The 17,595-nt window shown below is 37.3% G+C and overlaps 2 protein-coding genes across 3 annotated transcripts in view; one reads left to right on the forward strand and one right to left on the reverse strand.

Moving 5' to 3' along the window:
* Positions 1 to 1,312: 1,312 nt before the first annotated feature.
* uba2 (ubiquitin-like modifier activating enzyme 2) lies at positions 1,313 to 13,995 on the reverse strand. The gene is made up of 17 exons (XM_015387246.1): positions 13,755 to 13,995; positions 11,859 to 11,942; positions 11,699 to 11,769; positions 11,556 to 11,620; positions 11,357 to 11,457; positions 11,138 to 11,259; positions 10,853 to 10,920; positions 10,602 to 10,723; positions 8,936 to 9,035; positions 8,582 to 8,736; positions 8,293 to 8,386; positions 7,711 to 7,823; positions 5,305 to 5,460; positions 5,095 to 5,191; positions 2,848 to 2,953; positions 2,597 to 2,739; positions 1,313 to 2,388 (listed from the first exon to the last, which is right to left on the reverse strand). The coding sequence occupies exons 1-17, from the start codon at positions 13,893 to 13,895 to the stop codon at positions 2,189 to 2,191; spliced, it is 1,938 nt and encodes a 645-aa protein (XP_015242732.1). The 5' UTR covers positions 13,896 to 13,995; the 3' UTR covers positions 1,313 to 2,188.
* Positions 13,996 to 15,980: 1,985 nt separating this feature from the next.
* Positions 15,981 to 17,595, forward strand: part of LOC107092633 (synaptotagmin-2-like) — a 7,484-nt gene continuing 5,869 nt past the window's right edge. For both annotated transcript variants that reach the window (XM_015387217.1, XM_015387218.1), the window contains exons 1-3: positions 15,981 to 16,125; positions 16,969 to 17,205; positions 17,315 to 17,388. In XM_015387217.1, the coding sequence (XP_015242703.1) occupies positions 16,119 to 16,125; positions 16,969 to 17,205; positions 17,315 to 17,388 (318 nt within the window). In that variant the 5' untranslated portion in view covers positions 15,981 to 16,118. The remainder of the gene's footprint in view (positions 16,126 to 16,968; positions 17,206 to 17,314; positions 17,389 to 17,595) is intronic.

Genomic DNA, 17,595 nt, shown 5'->3' on the forward strand with positions numbered 1-17,595 from the left:
TTTCCCTTGAAAAAAGAAATAATAAAACACAGCATCACATATAGATATATCTATATATACACGTGCTGCACTGTATTAACTGTATATACCCCAATGCACCTTTTCCTCCTTTTGGCATCTTCTGTTTCACTATTGAACCGATATAATAATTAAATTTCTCCACTGTCAGATCAATATAGTCAATCAAACAATCAATCAAAATTAGTATGCTCCTTGTCATTGTGATAATCTTAATTCCAGGAGACAAACTTGTACACACACCTACCCCACACAAATAATCCAACAGGTTGAAGGTCATACAAAAAGTTATTCAATAAAATCTAAATACCGTCTCTGGGATATCTGCCCTGGGATATCAAATCAGCCAGCTTTTTCATGTAGTATGCCTCAGAGCACCTGTAAAAAGTTATACTTTGGGGTGAATATTTCTATTTACAGTCTATATAAATATATAGATCACCCTAATAACGCGCCCTTTCCCATAATTTGTCAGCCTGAAAAGTCAATCATCTGTCAAATGAAACCCTGAAAAAAATAATGTGTAGATATATAAAATGCAGCATTTATCTTTTTGCATGTTTCTCACCTAAACTGGTTGGAAAAAACTCAAAGAGATATTATCTGACTTTTGACCCCAAGTTTTCTCCAGCTTGTTTACGAGCTTCAGAGTTGAATCACTCTTTATGAAGAATGCCAGATCTAAATAACAAAGGGCAGTAACTTTGTCAAAAACCCCTAAGATGTGTAATTTACTCATCTGTTGTGATAAAATGTGAACAAATCAGGTACCTCATTAACATACAGGCTTCACAGACATCCTAACAAGCAGCTGTTGACTGTTTTCATACATGGACAGGAACAAGCAGACTGCCAAATATCTGCTAGTCTGCAGAGGCTGCTGCAATGCCAGAAATATAGTTTGTGTGTTTTGGATTTAAGTCAAGGGCCATAAGTTAAAAGTTTTAATCAAATTTTAGTCTATTTGTACTTCTGTACTAATGGTCTGGCTCTTATATTGATTGCTTTATTGAACTCTGTTAGAGAAAACAGTTTTACTAAGTGCAACTTATTCTTATTTTGCTCTCAAAGAACTGTGCTCAGTTGGTAGCACTGTCAACTTGCAGCAAGATGTTCTTGGGCTTAAATACATGCAACCTACATGGAGTCTGCAGATGTTCCCTGGACTTGTGTTGGTTCTTTCCCTTCCTTCCATAGTTCAAAAACATTGTATATTGCACCAATCATAACGTTCCCCAAAATGTGATTATCTATTGTCAGAAGGTCCAAAACTTCAAAGCAAAAAGAGAAAATGTCCAGAAAACAGTCAGAAACGGTTGCCTTTATTTTCTTCAAATTGGTCCAAAAAGCTACTGAAAAAAGAAAAAAAAACACTAATGAAATAATGAACACAATAGAACCAGAGATGCTCAGCCTCTGACAGTAACTAACCATGCTTCTGTTTCCAAAGTCCAGCTTCAAATTGACCTTCATGTTCTCAGTCTGTCGCACTTAAAGCCGCTGTATATTTCCAGAGCTGAATGCATTTTCTCTGGGAACCATGTTGGCTTCTCTATGGGGAAAATGTTTTGCATTCTTCCAGAGCAAATGCCTTAGTTAGACCAAGTTAATGACGGTACATATTTCCAGAAAAATTGTTTCAACTGTGGAAAAGAGGTAGCAAACTAACAACCTTTTGGCACAAACTGGCCAGAATCTCTCTCTGTGTTCATCACCAAACCCGTAAGACGTCAATGGCTTTTACACGCAGGGGCCCCATATCTACAGACACCTCTGCCTGCTCACCTTATGTATTTTTTCCTGTGTGAATATTCTTTTTCGAGCTTTACAAAAAACCTCCACCACCATCCCGACTTCTGTTGCTTGAGAAATACAGTACATTTATTTTAAAAAATTACAAAAAAAAGCACTTTTTTAAACCATCAAGAGAAGTATTTCAGGACTCTAAATGAATAAAAATATGCAATGACTGCATTTTCAAAAGTTTGTTAAAATATTGACTATTTACAGTATGATGTCAGAAAGTGGGTATGAAAGCACAAAAAAAGGGGAGGGACCTAAAGATGAAATTGTTCTTCATTGAACTGGTGGTTTATTTCTCTCAGCCTACTTTCTGTTTGAAGCAAAAAAATCAAAACATTGGGGTCCTTCGGATGGGACCGACAGGGATTCAGTCCAAAGCAATGATGTCATCGTCGTCATAGTTTGTCGCAGCTGATTGGTCCGTCCGTGGGCGCTTGGTGGAGGCTTCACCGGTCTCTGAGTCTGGGTGCTTCCTCTTGGTGCCGCTTGCTACTGCCGCAGAACTGGACGGTGCCCCCACCTCCTCATCAGAGTCAATTATCATGAGGTCATCATCGTCTGCTGTAACTAAAACCAAATATGAAACGGGTTATCATTAAGACGCAAACTAAAACCAAAGTGAAGACATTTAGTTTTAAATAAACTGAAACATGAAACAAACATTTAAATTGTGTTTTACAAAAAGCACACATAATCAGCTTTTTTGCTGTTAAGGAAAAATGATTGAAAGACATGCAGCACTGGAGAAAAAAAAAAAGGATGGGGATATGCAGACCTTTACAAGAAGTGGAAGGCTGGGCAGAGTCTTTGTTGCCGTTAGTGATGCTGTTGACTTCTTCCTTGTTGCTCTGAGGGGGAGGAGCTTTGTCTGGAGCCTCACCCACCACCTCAAACTCCACGTCTCGCTCAAGCTCCTCACTGCCAACAAACAAAGATGCAAATTTTAGGATTTTCTCTTTGCTCTGAAAATTTCTCCAAAAGAGAAATCTCTTTTGGAGAAATCTCCACAAACATGGAGGCACCTACGTGTGCAGTACGTTGATGAGGAGCGTGTAATCTTGGAGGAAGTCGTCAGCTTGGAGACGGCTGCCGTTTCGAATCCCAAATTCAGAGAGGAATTTGTTGTTGTTGGCTGTGGAGAGAAAATTATGCAGATTAAAAAACAGTATCCAATAGAACCACAGTCTGGTCGGGTTCTGTGGATAAGGCTTTAGTGAATAAAGCTTGTTTAGTGGACCAGAGTAGAACCTGGGACATTTATTTACCATCTCAGCACACTGGGATCTCTGAGTAATTTAAGATTTTCTAATGAATATGCATGACGAGGTAGCAGTTTTGGATGGTTCTCTGCAACATTTTACAGGGGGGTGAAGCAGAAACATTCAGATAGAGGCTATCAGTTTAGAGCAATATATTACATTACACCTTAGAGGTTCATTGCTAAAGTTTAAAGACTAGCCCTTTTTTTCCCTTTCCCATCCATAACCTTACAGTTTCCCCACAGTGAAAAATGAGTTTTCCTCCATGTACTGCATAGCATCTGTATATGTTATTAGTCAGTTTATTAACGATTGGTTGGATTATCTGGGTGTATGTGTGGGTGTGGTGTAGGGCTGGGCGATATGCACTTTAAATCTTATGATATTGGATGATATAATCCTGATAACGACAAATTTCAGGATAATAAAACTATTTCTTTGCAGCCTTTCCGGGGCAGCTCTCTGGCTGTGACTGACAACAAATATAAATAATACCTTTTGAAGAATAAAGATTTCAATTCAGCTTTTTCATGGCACCAGTTACATAACAAAAGTATAATTTAGGCCACTAAACATCTCAGTATCAAATTTAATCATATTCTCATAATGTATTGAGTCTCTAATGGGAAAAAAAAAGAAAGAAAAAGAACAAAAATAGTACATAAAATAAAAAAATTCTGATATTTCAGCAGGTTCCTCAAGTTTTTATCATTGATTCTGATTGGATCATTTAGACGAATCAAAGTTCTTTTGAGTAGAAACTAATCACGATAAGAATAAACATTACAATAAAAGCCCCCCATCATGTGGTGTGCTCTTCTTCACCAGGCAGGGACAGATTTCTCTGCCACTGATGGCCGTTTCTAAAGATGCTTCCAAAAGACCGACCACAAGTGCACATCAAACCCATTGCTGACTCCCCACCAGAGTAAGAAAATAAAACTGTTTAGTGCAGTGATGGAAAAAGTACCCAACAGTAGTACTTGAGTAAAAGTATTGATACTCATGGTTAAATCTTACTTGGTCATAATCTACTCAAGTTAAAGTATTGAAGTACTCACTTTAAAAATACTTCAGTATTTAAAGATACATTCATTTAAAAGTACTTAAGTATTTAAAAGTAGAAATCAAAATTTCTAGTATTAGTACATTGCTGTATAATTTTCATAGCTTTCAGAAACCATCGATGTGTAGAATCACTGTTACCAATTCTATCTGTCAAGAACTTTGGCATAAAAATGTCACAAATAATAAGGACAGCAATTTTTATTTTCATTCATTTAAAAACAACACTTTCACTATGTAATAGAGGTTTAAGGTTGAATCTATTAACACAAAGAAAACACAACTCTGCTTTGTTCTACTGAACGACTTGGCCAGATGGAAACAACCAACGCCTTAATCACATTTTAAACCACAAATAATATCTGACCCGAGTTTTTTCCCCATTTTTGGAACATCGTGCAAATCTCTAATACCGTGTTGCATGTTTTGCTTCTTCTTGAAGGTAGTTAGCATGTCAAAGTTCTGCAAATGCCTCCTAATGAGAATGAGCTTCCATTTGACCCCAGTGTGTTAAAAAACATAGAATAATAAAACATCCAGGAAACCTGTTATTATCTGTGGGAGAAGCATTTGAACTGCATTTCAAGGAAGAAAAACAGCAACAGCGGATTACAAAGCTAAGCCGAGTTAAAAAAAATAGAATAACAAATAGCTTCCTAAAAATGTATTGGAATGAAAGTTATATATGTACCCTCACAAAAAAAATCTTCCTGTCTAACAGCTGTAGACAGGAAGGATTTCCTGTAGCTGTCTATCTTGCAGCAGATCTGCAGACTCCTTTGACTGTAGAAACTTATTTAACAGTCTATTGAGAAGGAAGTTCAAGCTTTATGACAAAGAGGGCTAATCCCGATTAATATTTCACTATCAGGTCAAACTACAAATGGAAATGTGTTTCAAATGTTCAAGTTCAATAAAAATGTCTTTACCGGTTTAAGTTTCTTCCTACCTTCTGTCTCTCCTTCCTCTGAGGAGATAAGAATGGTTCCTTTGCCATCTTCTATCTGAACATCTGGAGCCACCATGCCAAACCGTTCCTTTAGGATCTAAAGTGAGAGATTGAAATGCAACAAGAGGTGAACAAAAAAATGCATCAGACCAATGCTGCAAACCTGCAGCAGCGAAGACCCACTGCGTGGCTGTTTGATGCAAACATCACCTTGTCCTGCAGAGACAAAACTGTTGTCTTCTGCACGTTGACTTTAACTGTGACCTCTGGTTTGCTGGCACAGACGTAACAGTTCGGACTGGGCTTGTCCAGAATACACGGCACCAGCAGTTTCTTTCTGAGGTTTGGACATTTATTCAGGAAGATCTGGAGAAAAAGAAACAATTACCTAATTACTACAAATAATGGGTCTTCTGATAAATACAAGACCTGAGCTTTTATTTTATGACCCCATGTGGTGGTTGCAGTTCAATTTCGGCTCATATGTTCACCTTGTGCACCAACATAAGATACACTACTGATAACTTTGTATGGACATGGATCAAGAACCCTAGAGGGAGCTATAGAAACCAAGAAAAAAGATGATAGATTATCAAGGCCCACGCCTTTAAACGCTGCTCATGTTCCATGATTACAGGATCACAAGCAGGGCTGAACGATATTAGAAAATAACATGATGGCGATATCAGTTGTTAGAGTACCTGAATACTCAAACCTCTGGGTACATCACGCTGCGAAATTAACTCTGACTCTGAAGCACTATTTTCTACATTTTAAGGTGTAATACAGCAAACTATTTGTCCGGATTATTAAAAAATCTGCTAAACTAGAGTTGAAAACGTCATCAGGAAGACATGAGATAATTTTTAGGTACAATATTATTTTTAATAGGTTAAATTAAACTATCAGAAAGTGTAGTGTGAACGTAGCATCGTGCTTCTGCTGCTCAATTGCAGAGAGTGGCTTTACTACAATTTTATGTGAGAAAGTCCACCTCAAAACATTGTGTGCAGTCAGTTCATCAAGATTACGATCCTGAAGTATTAAAATATTATTACGCTGTCGGAGCTGCTCAGCCCCCCACATAATGGCAGTGCACCGTCACTGGGAATCTAGCAAGAGCTGCCTAAGGCCCAGTCACTTCTCTGGGGGTTTTCCCTACTTTTTGTAGCAGCTGGAAGTAGATGTTAGCGTCTAAAAGGTATGTGGTACAAACTGCAAGCACCAGAATAATAAAAGTAAACATATTTTGCCTACAGGTTTTGACATTTTAAGTTAATTTAGCCATTAAAATGTTTCAGTGGAGTGAAATTTTGAAAATTTGAGTGAAGATTCCAGGGGAAAATATCCCAAAAAATGTACAATTGTCTTTTTTTTTTTGGTAAAGGCCGTACAATATATGCCTGTACACAATGCTAGCTAAAAGCCTGATCCTATGCTATAAGAGTGTGTAAATGGTCAAATTTAAATTTGCAGAAAATATACAAGCACATAACCAACCCTTACTTCACTTTCGCACTATGAATATTAGACATGCTGACATTGCCAATTAAATATTTGCAGCATCATTTTAGACCTTAATCACTCGTAGATACATAATATTGACCATGTTGTCATGGCTTTAGCAAATACATACTGATCTAACAGCAGGGCGCACTGAAACAGAAAGCTAGAGTTTAGCTGTCCTTGAAACTTTGATCTTTACTACCCATCAGACAACCGACCAATGCCAAACCCCTCGTCAGAGAAGCACAGCATGTACAATACACAACACAGTCAACAACTCACCTAAAGTGAGAATGACATCCACCTAACCTTTGCTTACAGCTACATATTTCAAAATCCCTAGCATTTTGCTTTCAAGATAAAAAAAACAAGTGTTTGGTCAATCAATATGCTCTATGCACAACTCAACAAATGGAAAAGTTTTAGTTTCACCTGGTTTAGAAAAAATCTTCAGTAAAGGAAATTTTGCTATCTGAAAAAGTTACCTGCAGATTAACCGCCTGGCAAAAATAATTGTTAGTTGCAACACTGAAGGAGAGGCATGCTGTATCGTTAAGACATGCATTCACTTTTGATAGGAAACCATAAGAGCTGAAAACACACAATTAAACCATATTAGGTAATCAACTCTGTCTGTGGTGCTTTAAATAGTCACGTTTTAAAAAAATTAAAGGACATTCACATGATTCAGAGAAAAAAACTTCAAACTGACAACCTAGGTTTTTTTCAGAGTTTTAGAAGGTTGGTCACAGTAAAAGAGCAGTGGTTGGTGGATGACTGCAGCTCTGAGCCTCAGCACTGAGCTAAAAGTTTCCTCCAAACAACAAACCGCTATCTGTCCGGGAAAAACAGGAGGAAAGCAGAGGGGTGCCGTGGTTATAACACCATCCAAAGAAATACAGTTAATGAAACATAGAAAAACGAATTGCCTGTTTGTTTAGACAACTAGAAACCATGAGTCGAACTCTAACATCTGAAGTTAACGCCACTATTCTAAATAAGCTTTATAAAGAGGCACACAAAACATTACATTTATAATAAGAAGAATGTTATCTTCTCTAAGAGAAATAAATACTGTGAAATATAAAACTGCAGAGCTCCAGAACGAACCGAGCGGCAGGATTCCAGCTCTCCAGAGAGGATCTTCAGTCCTTCCAGCACGATGAGTCCTGCTATAACAGCGTTGGTTGTGGCAATAGCTGGAATGATGTTTCCTGCCATAGCTGAAAGAAAAAGCATTCGACTGAAGCTCTGAACAAGGGCTGTCTGCTGACATAACTGGTAAATAACTGCACCAATATCAAATGTTATAAATCCACAGTTCCCTCCAGGATTCTTGCTACTCGTACTTAAGAAAATAATCAAAGTTTACTTCGACTTTAAAGATTATGCTGAAGATCAGCCCAGGATTTAGCAAGCATTTCTCTTGTTCCACAGTTTAATTAAGTAATTCAGTATTTGTAAAATAAAACAAGCAAGAGCTGCAATCATAAGTTTTTTGTTTAGGGCTATCATACAGTCCAAATATCCTCCCAGCCCAGGCCTGCTTTAGATCCTGATCTGTATCAGGTGTTAATGTGAGACAGCACCCAGCATCATGGGGCTTATTAGCATGCCATGTTAATATTGTGCAAACCAATGACAATGTATTTGTGATACATTTCCTGCAGCCAGAAATAAAAAAAAACTTACACTTTACATCAAAGCGGCTCTTCATGTTCATGCTGAAGATGTTCATACGCAGGTTTGCTGCTGCAGTAACAAAGTCCATGGCCGGAGGGTCATCCTGGCACAGAAAGAATTAGCTTAACGGATCAAGTATTTAGATGGCTCTGTTTTGCTTAGATTTTAAGCATAATACTTAATACTTCTTGATGGTAGAATAAAACAAAAGATCAGTGAGAAATGTATGTGAAGATATAAAGATATACAGCTCTGACTCTAGTTTTAAAACAGAGAAATGTAGTTTCGTCTTTTTTACCTTGTCCCAAACGAGCTCGGCGCCTGCGCCCTTCTCCTGCAGCTGTGAGCGCAGCGTTTCCACGCTGTGCCGGAACAGCTGGCAGTAGCCCCAAACATCCAGGACCTGCTGGTCCTTCAACCCTGAAGATGCTGGACTTTCCTCCTGAGGACGAGCTAAGAGGAAGACAGGAGAATTTCACCCAATTCCTCTGATTTGATTGATGAATTTGAAACAAGACAATTGTTTGAGCAGAAATTATGTGCAGTTAAAGACAACCAGTGTTTTGGCAGGTTTGACTATAAAATAAGGTTCTGGTTTTAAAGAAACCCATAGCCTAAATACTGACTTTACTTAAAAACAATGAAAACGTACCACTGTTTTCCAGCTGCTGCCAGTCCAAAGGGGTGGGAGCTTTCCTCTTTTTCCACAGCTTATCCATGGTCAGCAGGTACATGATGTCATCTTTGAAAAGCTTTGGAGAAAAGCCAATCAGAGGAGAGAACATCACTGCAGATCAGAGCTCAGATCAGATTGCAGTGACCCTAGTCTAACACGTTTCTGACAAACTACCAGACAAGAACAAGATTAAATAAAAATCACAATAAAACTCAAATCACAATGACAGGAACTAAGGGTACAAATACGCTGATCTGGCAGCTTTTAAAATCCCAAACATTCCCCGTCAGCTCTGGTCCTTTTCTCTAGGTATATCAAATACATTTAAAAACTGATTACAGCAATCTAGAGCTGGGCATTTAGACAATAATATATTGCAATAAACACTTTATTACCATTAAAACACAGAATGAAAAAAAAGGTTCATTTAAATGTGGCTTTCCCCCTGGGTCATTTAAGGTAAAAAATAAATCACTAGTTATAAACAATAGCTGATATTAAAAGCATTATACTATGACATATTTTACAGCCAATCGCAGTCTTAATGCAAACAATATTCATTGGTATTTCTGTTTTAACTGTAGCACAAATGAGGCATATCCTCAGAGATTAGGACAGAGCTTTCATCTTTACAAGTGGAAATCTAACCATCAAGTTCATAACCACATGATATAATTATTCTTTTCTTTAAACTGTCATCTCAAAAACTAACAAGTATTAGGGTCATAGAGTTCATACAGGAATAAGTAACTCTAATTTAACGCTCTCAATGCCATCAACAAGTACCCATGACTGTTATATATATATATTAATAATAACATGGCAAAATCCTTGGTCATCATTAAAGTTGACAGGCTGCAGCCATGTCCCATCCTTGTTTTCCAGCCACTTTTTGTTGAAATTTGCACTTCCCCCCCATTCTCTAGCTTTTTTTCTCCACCTCCAGCTTCTTTTCTGAACATATGGCTTTATGATCAACTGGAAATAGTTCTGCGCAAATATATTGCGATACAATACATCTGATGATATTGTTTTTATAAACTTATAAAAAAAAATATTAAAAAAATAAATAAATTTTAAGCATTTTAAATGCCACGATAATCACATTTAATGAATTATGCCAATTAAGGCCTTAATTAAAAAAAATTATTTAATGACTTTTATTAACCACGGAAACCCTGGGTCACTTAGGGAAAAGGATTTTTTTATTGCCTACCTGACTTTAACAATAAAGAGGACAAGTAAGGAAAATTACAAATTATGAGGAAAAATTAGACAAATAAAAAAGTTTAGAAAGTAATTCAATGGTAAAAAGAAACTGTCAAGTTCTGCACCTGAGACTGACACTTTATGCTTAACATTTAAATAACACTATAATATTTATTTTTGTCCTTTAGCACATTGACATCCTGCTGACACTGTCATTTAAAGCAATCTGGTTTGGTTTCCCACTTTATTCTTAACATTAAGGCGTAAACAAGTCTAGCTTTGGCGTTATTCTCGATATTTCAACGTGTTCTATAACGGGAAATAGGACCCTAAAACTCCTCAAAGCTGCGATTCCACCAGAGCTGTGATAAAGTAAGCAAAGCAAACATGTTCTTCAGGCATTCCATGAAACGTTACACAGAAGACAGGTTACCTTGTTGAAGACTTTGATGGGGTCGTACCCGGTGGATTTGGCCCATTCTTTGGTGGAAACTCGTCTGATGTCGCCATCTTTCTCTGACGCCGTGGCACGAGCTGCTGTCTCTTCAGGATTCCCTGTCAACATGGACACCGTGTTCTCAGTTCAGAACTGACCGAATCATTTGTCTGCTTCTTAATCATCAATGTCCAAAACAGTGAAACCTTGTAATGTTTTTATAAGTACGATTCTAAGGCCAGACTCACATGCAGCCTCTGGGTCAGCCGTATCTGGTGAGACTTCTTGATCGGCATCTTCTTCTCCAAATAGCTGGCTAGAAATCAAACATTTAAATCACAACCAACAAACTGAACTATGGGTTGTTTTCTTTTATACCTGAGATATATGTGTTAAAATAGCTTCTCTGTGGAAAGTTAATTTATTTATGGGCCAAATCATGAAAATACATTCCAAAACCAGACTAAAAAAATGAGTGCAAACAAGTTCCAGCAGCTGTAAATGGTTCCTCCTGGTTAAAATGTGAGTCTTACTTAAAAAGATACTTCGCCCAGACGATGCAGTGAATTGGTTCCGATGGTGTGTTTCTGATGGTGCATCCTGGGAAGGTCTTTTGGGCCGGCTTTGGTACGCACTCATAGCACTCAGTCATTCCCTAGTACAGTCATAAAGAGAGGACATTGTAAATACGGGCAGTCCTTCTAAATCATTTTCTTATAAAGAAATAAAAAGGCAATTTTTTGACAAGTTACCTTTTTGATGACTGTGACCTGTCCCAGGTACCCTGCTGTGCCACTTTCAATTAGAGGAATGTCCGCTGCCAGGCACATCCTGTTAACATGATTACGGGCAGCTGGAAGGAAAAAGAAGCAAAACATTTATCAATCACCTGAGTGCATCTTTCAAGGAGAGCTCAATAAAAAAAAATAAAAAAATCTCATCTCAGGTCACCTCTGTTATCCAGAGCGTTCATCACCAGGCTGAACTTTCTAAAGAACTCCACATTGTAATCAGGGCTAGAAAAAAAATAAATAAATAACCAAACACATTTTGGTAAGATCTATTTCATTTTAAGAAATAAAAGGAAATCTCACTTCATGATGCTGTCGTGGTAGGCTGTGATATTTGCTGTGGGGCAGAACTGCAAGGCGCTCTCTTTGGCCACCTGGAAAACCCCCAGATTTCAGAGTGAACATGTGGCTGAACATGATGCGAGCCCATGCAGCACACTGCAGTTCTTTGGAGGTTACATACCTCTGCTTTAGACTTCCCAACATGCTTCTTCTGAAAGAGAAACTGACGGTTCAGGTTGCTTACGTCGATGGTGTCCAGGTCAATCTGCAGGAATCATTAAATAAGTAAGTTTCTTGTGCTTCTGCTTGTTTAAAAGTTCAAAAGGCATGGGACAGAATCATTTAATACAAACTCTTTTAAATAATTTGTTTATAGTAATCAAGAAATCTGCTTATAGTATTCATTTTTGGCCATTTTATGAATGCAAACATTTGTAAAAATAATTCATAAGCTGATCGAAAGCGATGACAGCACTCTGGTGTCAGAGCCCGTGATGGATGAGGACATCATCGCGGAGGTCCCTTCCAGGGCTGAGATGAGGAATGCAGTTTAAACTTTAAAGACTGGTCTCCTGCATGTTGGTTTCAACAACTTTCACCTTTTACATCATTTTGAAAAACAAGTGAACTCGTGTTGGACAACACTCTGATCCAGGGAACCATGGATAAATATGTGAGGTGATTTCTTAATGCGGCGCAACAGGTCCGCAACACAAAACAGAGGTAGGCTAGCTTTAATTTTCTGTAGCCTATGCTGTTATCTTCTATGTTGGTGTTCTATGAAACCATTTGTTTCAAACTTCAGACTTGTTTAAAAAAAAGCATTAGCGGCACCAGGCTACCAGTTATGTCTACGCACAGCGCAGTATACTGTAATTAAACTTGCATGGTACAGTAATAAAATTCTGTTAATGTGGAAGCTATTCGGTTAATTTTTCTCATTTAAAAACTACACAAATGGCATTTAGATGATATTCTGCATAAAAAATAAGTGAAATAACGGTAAATTCTGATATAATAATCAACCGCTTATAGTGTTCAAATTGGCTCTGGACCAACGTGATCACTATAAGCGGATTCCACTGCATTTTATTTTCCTCACAGCTTGACTGCAGCAAGGTCTCCCACTCTAGTCCTTAAAGACAGGTTACCTGTAACTTATTGCTCCGTCCCTGGACCAACACATCTGAATCAAATGGCCTAAGTGTCACCTCAGCTTCACCAATGTATCTCATTCTCTGTTCTATTCAGCTGTCTTTAAGCTGATATACGGCTTTCAGTTAAAACAGCAACTGGAAGGAGACTTCTCAAGACAACTGACTGAAAGGATACCCTAGCAAAATCTGTGATCAAATTATATAATTTTATTAAACGACCCTGAGGGAATGGTTTTAAGTTAAAACAACAGTACACATGAAACCCATAATGTAGGTATAATGGTCTATATATAACAAATCAACCTCAAATGAAACTAGAAGTTCTACAGAACTGGTTATATGGTATGTTTGTATTGTATGTATCTGCAACAACATAAAATCCCTATTATTGATGAGATTATTGTGGTGTTAAATTACATGAATTGTGATGATGAATTGCCAACTCAGGCTATATACTAATATTTTAAGATGATTTCTATAGTTAACTGTTTAAAGGTGTCCATTCTTTATACCAGCTGTCTCATTGCTTCTCTGTTAATGGATCTACTTCAGCTGCATGGCTGTTAATCAAGGCTCATTTCATTGCTTACATAGGAAAATGCCAAAGTATTAAACAGAAGAGCTTCAGGACCATTTCGTTCCTGAATTAAACCCATGCCAGCGGCCAGTAAGCCACAGTACAAAGACTGGCTAGCTTAGCAGCAGTAATGGCGCCAAATATTCCTGAATAAAACATTCAACTACAGGTAATGTTTATATATTTCCCATTCTGGCGCCTCAGATAAATTAATGCAGGCATTTCATCTCTATAAACAGTTCATCTCTGAAACAAACAGCTCAGAAATTACTTCAAACCCGCACACCCCCGAGCAACACAAAGACCTAGCTAGCTGCTAGCATCAGACAGAAACGGAACGGACCACATCAATGTTCTTGAAGCCGGTGAGGACGAGGTTCTTCAGCAGCTCGCAGCCGATCCCCCCCGCTCCCACCACCAGAACCTTGCAGCTGGACAGGGAGTCAGCCAGTTCTTTTCGGAGGGAACCCACTAGTTGGACCATGTTGATGTACAGATGTAGCAAGGCAATCCCTGCAAGCAGCACCGGGTGGTTAGCGGCTAAGAGTTAGCTACTCTTTCTTCTTCGACCCACCCACCGGCTGCTCTTCTTCTTCGTGTGTCCTATTAAAGCAACCTATACTCATTACTGCCATAATATATGTGTGGAAGACGTGATATGCATTTCTAACACAAGAAACTACATGTTTAATATTTTCTAACATGATTTTGGCCAATAATCTGTCAGTTTACGTGCTTTTTGAAATAAGAATAAACCTGACCATATAGTAATTGTGCAGATGGATGGTGTTCTCATTTTGTCATTTTTGGTTGAAATATGAGCAGCAATTTGAGCAAGCGATAAATGGATAACACGTAAGAACTCAAATGACAATCCATGTTCTTATTTGTGTTGTGATGACTTTTTCAGATCTTGAATGTTAGAGATCAGATTAGTCAAAGGGATCCAACTAAATGTGTTCAGAATCTCCATCTTCATAAAAAAACAACCATCCCTCCTTTTAATATTAGAAAGAGGGCACATATGTGATCAAGACACATTTATGATAGAGTCACAGCCTATTAGGTCAAAATATTTAGTGTTTTAGTCTTTTTTGGAATAAAAAACTTGAACATAAAATTTGGGTCATCCTTGTCAGATGATGGATGGATAAATGATACAGATTTATATACAGAACATACAATGATTTTGGTATAATCAATTAGTTACTGTAAATTACTTTAAGAAAAGATCACATTATTGGGTGGACTAATGGCCACTGGAGAAAGAGACCAGCCTCTTCATGGACAAGGGGTGGGAGAGAATGGGTTGACATATAAGACATCCAAAAAGTTGAATGACTGGGAAAAAGTAAAATAAATAAATCAAATATTACAAAAAGGTTAGGCCATATATTATAGAATTATCACCCATAAGATCAAATATCATCTGCCTTTATTTCTTGTTGATGATGATTATTAAAGTGTACAGATAATGGGAAAAAAAACTTTAAAAAAAATTAGGATATAACCATCAATTGAGATGTTAAATAAAGGATTATAATACTCACCATATGTGTGACAAAATCCAATTAAATAAGAGTTTTAGTTTCTGAAATTAAACACAGAAAATACTTTCATTTTACCTGCACTAAATTAAAAAAATGTTTGTCCACTAAGTGGCGCTGTTAAATTAGTTGATAATCCCAAACTTTAATCAACCCAGACATGATTAGAGAGTTTTCATTTAGTTTACAATTTTTATTTTTTATTTGTCTGAAATACACATTCATAAGATTGACCTCCACATACATTTCAAACTATTTTAAATCCATAATTTTAGATTAACAAAGATAATATTGGGGATGGATTTAAGACAGCTGTCAATCTTCTCATATAATCCCACAAAATTCACCATAAAGTCAGCTTATTGATTCTCAAAGAGATTACAGAAACCCAGAGTTTCTTCTTCATGTCTCAGTTAAAAAGCCAAAGCTTGAAGATTATGACATGACAGGGAATGTTGTCAGACAGGGAACCAGTTTAGTTAAAAATATTTTGCTGGCACTCAGGGCTATATTAGGTATATTACCTCATAGCATACCTTCCTTCAGCAGGGCTTGATCCCAATGATAACTGACAGTCTGAAAAACATAAAAATCTTCTTTTTGGCCATATTCAATGGGAAGGATCTCTGCCTGTGTGGTTCTTTACAAATGGAATTAGTTTCTTATAGACACATGATGTTTAGGCATGGCTGGAACTTTTGAATCCATGCAGACCAGTTCCCAGCTTGTTTTAACCATGCACATTTTCTTAAAACAGCAGATTCATATAGTTTACTATGATATGAGCCCATATTATCCTTAGCTCATATCTAAACTCATATTCTTGGATTCGGCTTTAAAGATTCAGATGTATTTTCCAATGAAGAGGTACATAACCTATGATCATAAGTTTACCAAAACATAATTTAAATCTTCACCGACCTGTTTTCCCAGAATGCTCTACAGGAAGTCATGCGTTAAGTGTGAAAGGAGGGAGAAAGGTGAGGGAGGGAGAGTGTCTAGTTTGCAAAGCAGGAGGAATATTTCAGTGATATGACATTAGTCTGTGTTGATCTTTGAAGGAAACTTGTTCTGTTTCTCTGACAACTAAGAGCTCTAAATATGGATTTATTGCATGGAAACAAGCTTTTTTGGAAGAAAAGAAGAAGTGAGATCATGTAATGTTTAGTAAGTAAATGTTCATGTCCTTAAAGTTATAGATAAAAGCTGCTAGGTATGAACAAAAATGCATAACACTTGTTTATATTTTAGTGAATTTTTTGGTGAATGTTTTATATATATGTATATATATGTATATATATGATATATATTTTATTTATACTGGAATTCCTTTCTCTGTGTGATGATTCTCCTTCTAAAACCCATCACGATTTGCATAGTAAGTTAGCAAGTTATGTTATTTGACTATAGCATATCTGATAGGAGATAATATTCTCTGCGTACAACCAAGCAGCAGCCTTACACCTATTCTTTCTTATTTTTCTTTTTACTAAACTGTATTCTAGTATCAGGGAGACAAAAGACTTAGCACTGGTTTAACAGCCAGGAATGAATAAAGACATATATTCTTTTAATTATTATTAGGACACATACATCCAAAATGAAGGGAGCCACTGCCAAGCATTGATAACAATAAAACCACAGCAAAGCTTAAAATTATTTTAAAAAGGAAATTGACGGAATATTGATGTTGGAGCTAAGAAATGCTGGTGGTGTAGGATGCAAACTCAAATCTGATTTCATTGACAGCAGGAAGAGGAAGAAACAAAACAGATATAAAGTAGTAGAGTCAGGAAATTAAAGCAAAGACACACAATATAAAACAAAACCAATAACACTTAAAAACATATCAAATGTTATCAACAAACAACAACATTAAAAAAATCACACGTTTATAAAAAAGGCTGAAAATTATCTAGAGAACAAAACAAAAATGCTTTAAAATTACAAAATCTGTTACCTTTGAAAATAACAAAACAATGAAAAAACTGCTTTCTCGCCACTCTATAGAGTGCACAGAGGCTACATGGATGCAGAGAGACATGCTGACTTTTGTGGAGCTTCCAGTCGATATGGGGCTGCTTTCAACCAGCGGACAGCTCAGGATGCCATTCTCAGAAGCCGTCAAGTACTGCATCCTTGGAATCTCTATCCTACTCCTTCTCGCAGCACTGGGAATCTTGATCTGGCAGATCTGCAGATGCTTCTCCCAGACATACACCTCATACCCCAGTCAAGAAGACACAGGTCAGATGGGATCCCTCTGTCACACTGAGCAGCTTATTCTGGTTGGGACTGTTATCTGATCAAGAAAACACAATCATTGATTTAAGGTTGTTTATGCTTTTTGTTTCAGTGAACAGGGATCTGTTGTATTCGGATGAAAAACCATCAACAGCTGAAAACTACTCAGCTCCTCCAAGTACAACGGTAATTTTTAAACAACTCTATTATGACCAGCATTCAATTCTGGATAAAGAGGATTAAAAAAAAAATCTGCAGCCTTTTAATCGATGCTCAGAGCAGATAATTGTATATTGGAAAGTTTCATCCATCCATCCATCCATCCATCCATCCATCCATCCATCCATCCATCCATCCATCCATCCATCCATCCATCCATCCATCCATCCATCC

This window comes from Cyprinodon variegatus, unplaced genomic scaffold (genome assembly GCF_000732505.1).
Source record: "Cyprinodon variegatus isolate N-32 unplaced genomic scaffold, C_variegatus-1.0 Scaffold388, whole genome shotgun sequence".
NCBI classification, from domain to species: domain Eukaryota; kingdom Metazoa; phylum Chordata; class Actinopteri; order Cyprinodontiformes; family Cyprinodontidae; genus Cyprinodon; species Cyprinodon variegatus.

Bases quoted from the DNA above. Each gene is read 5' to 3' on its own strand.
- uba2 (XM_015387246.1), bottom strand. From the start codon at position 13,895: ATGGTCCAACTAGTGGGTTCCCTCCGAAAAGAACTGGCTGACTCCCTG. The intron at 8,737-8,935 runs GTACGTTTTCAT...TCTTCCTCTTAG, and splicing joins GCAGCAGCTGGAAAACAGTG to CTCGTCCTCAGGAGGAAAGT. The intron at 5,461-7,710 runs GTTCGTTCTGGA...CTTTTTCTCCAG, and splicing joins AGCTGGAATCCTGCCGCTCG to ATCTTCCTGAATAAATGTCC.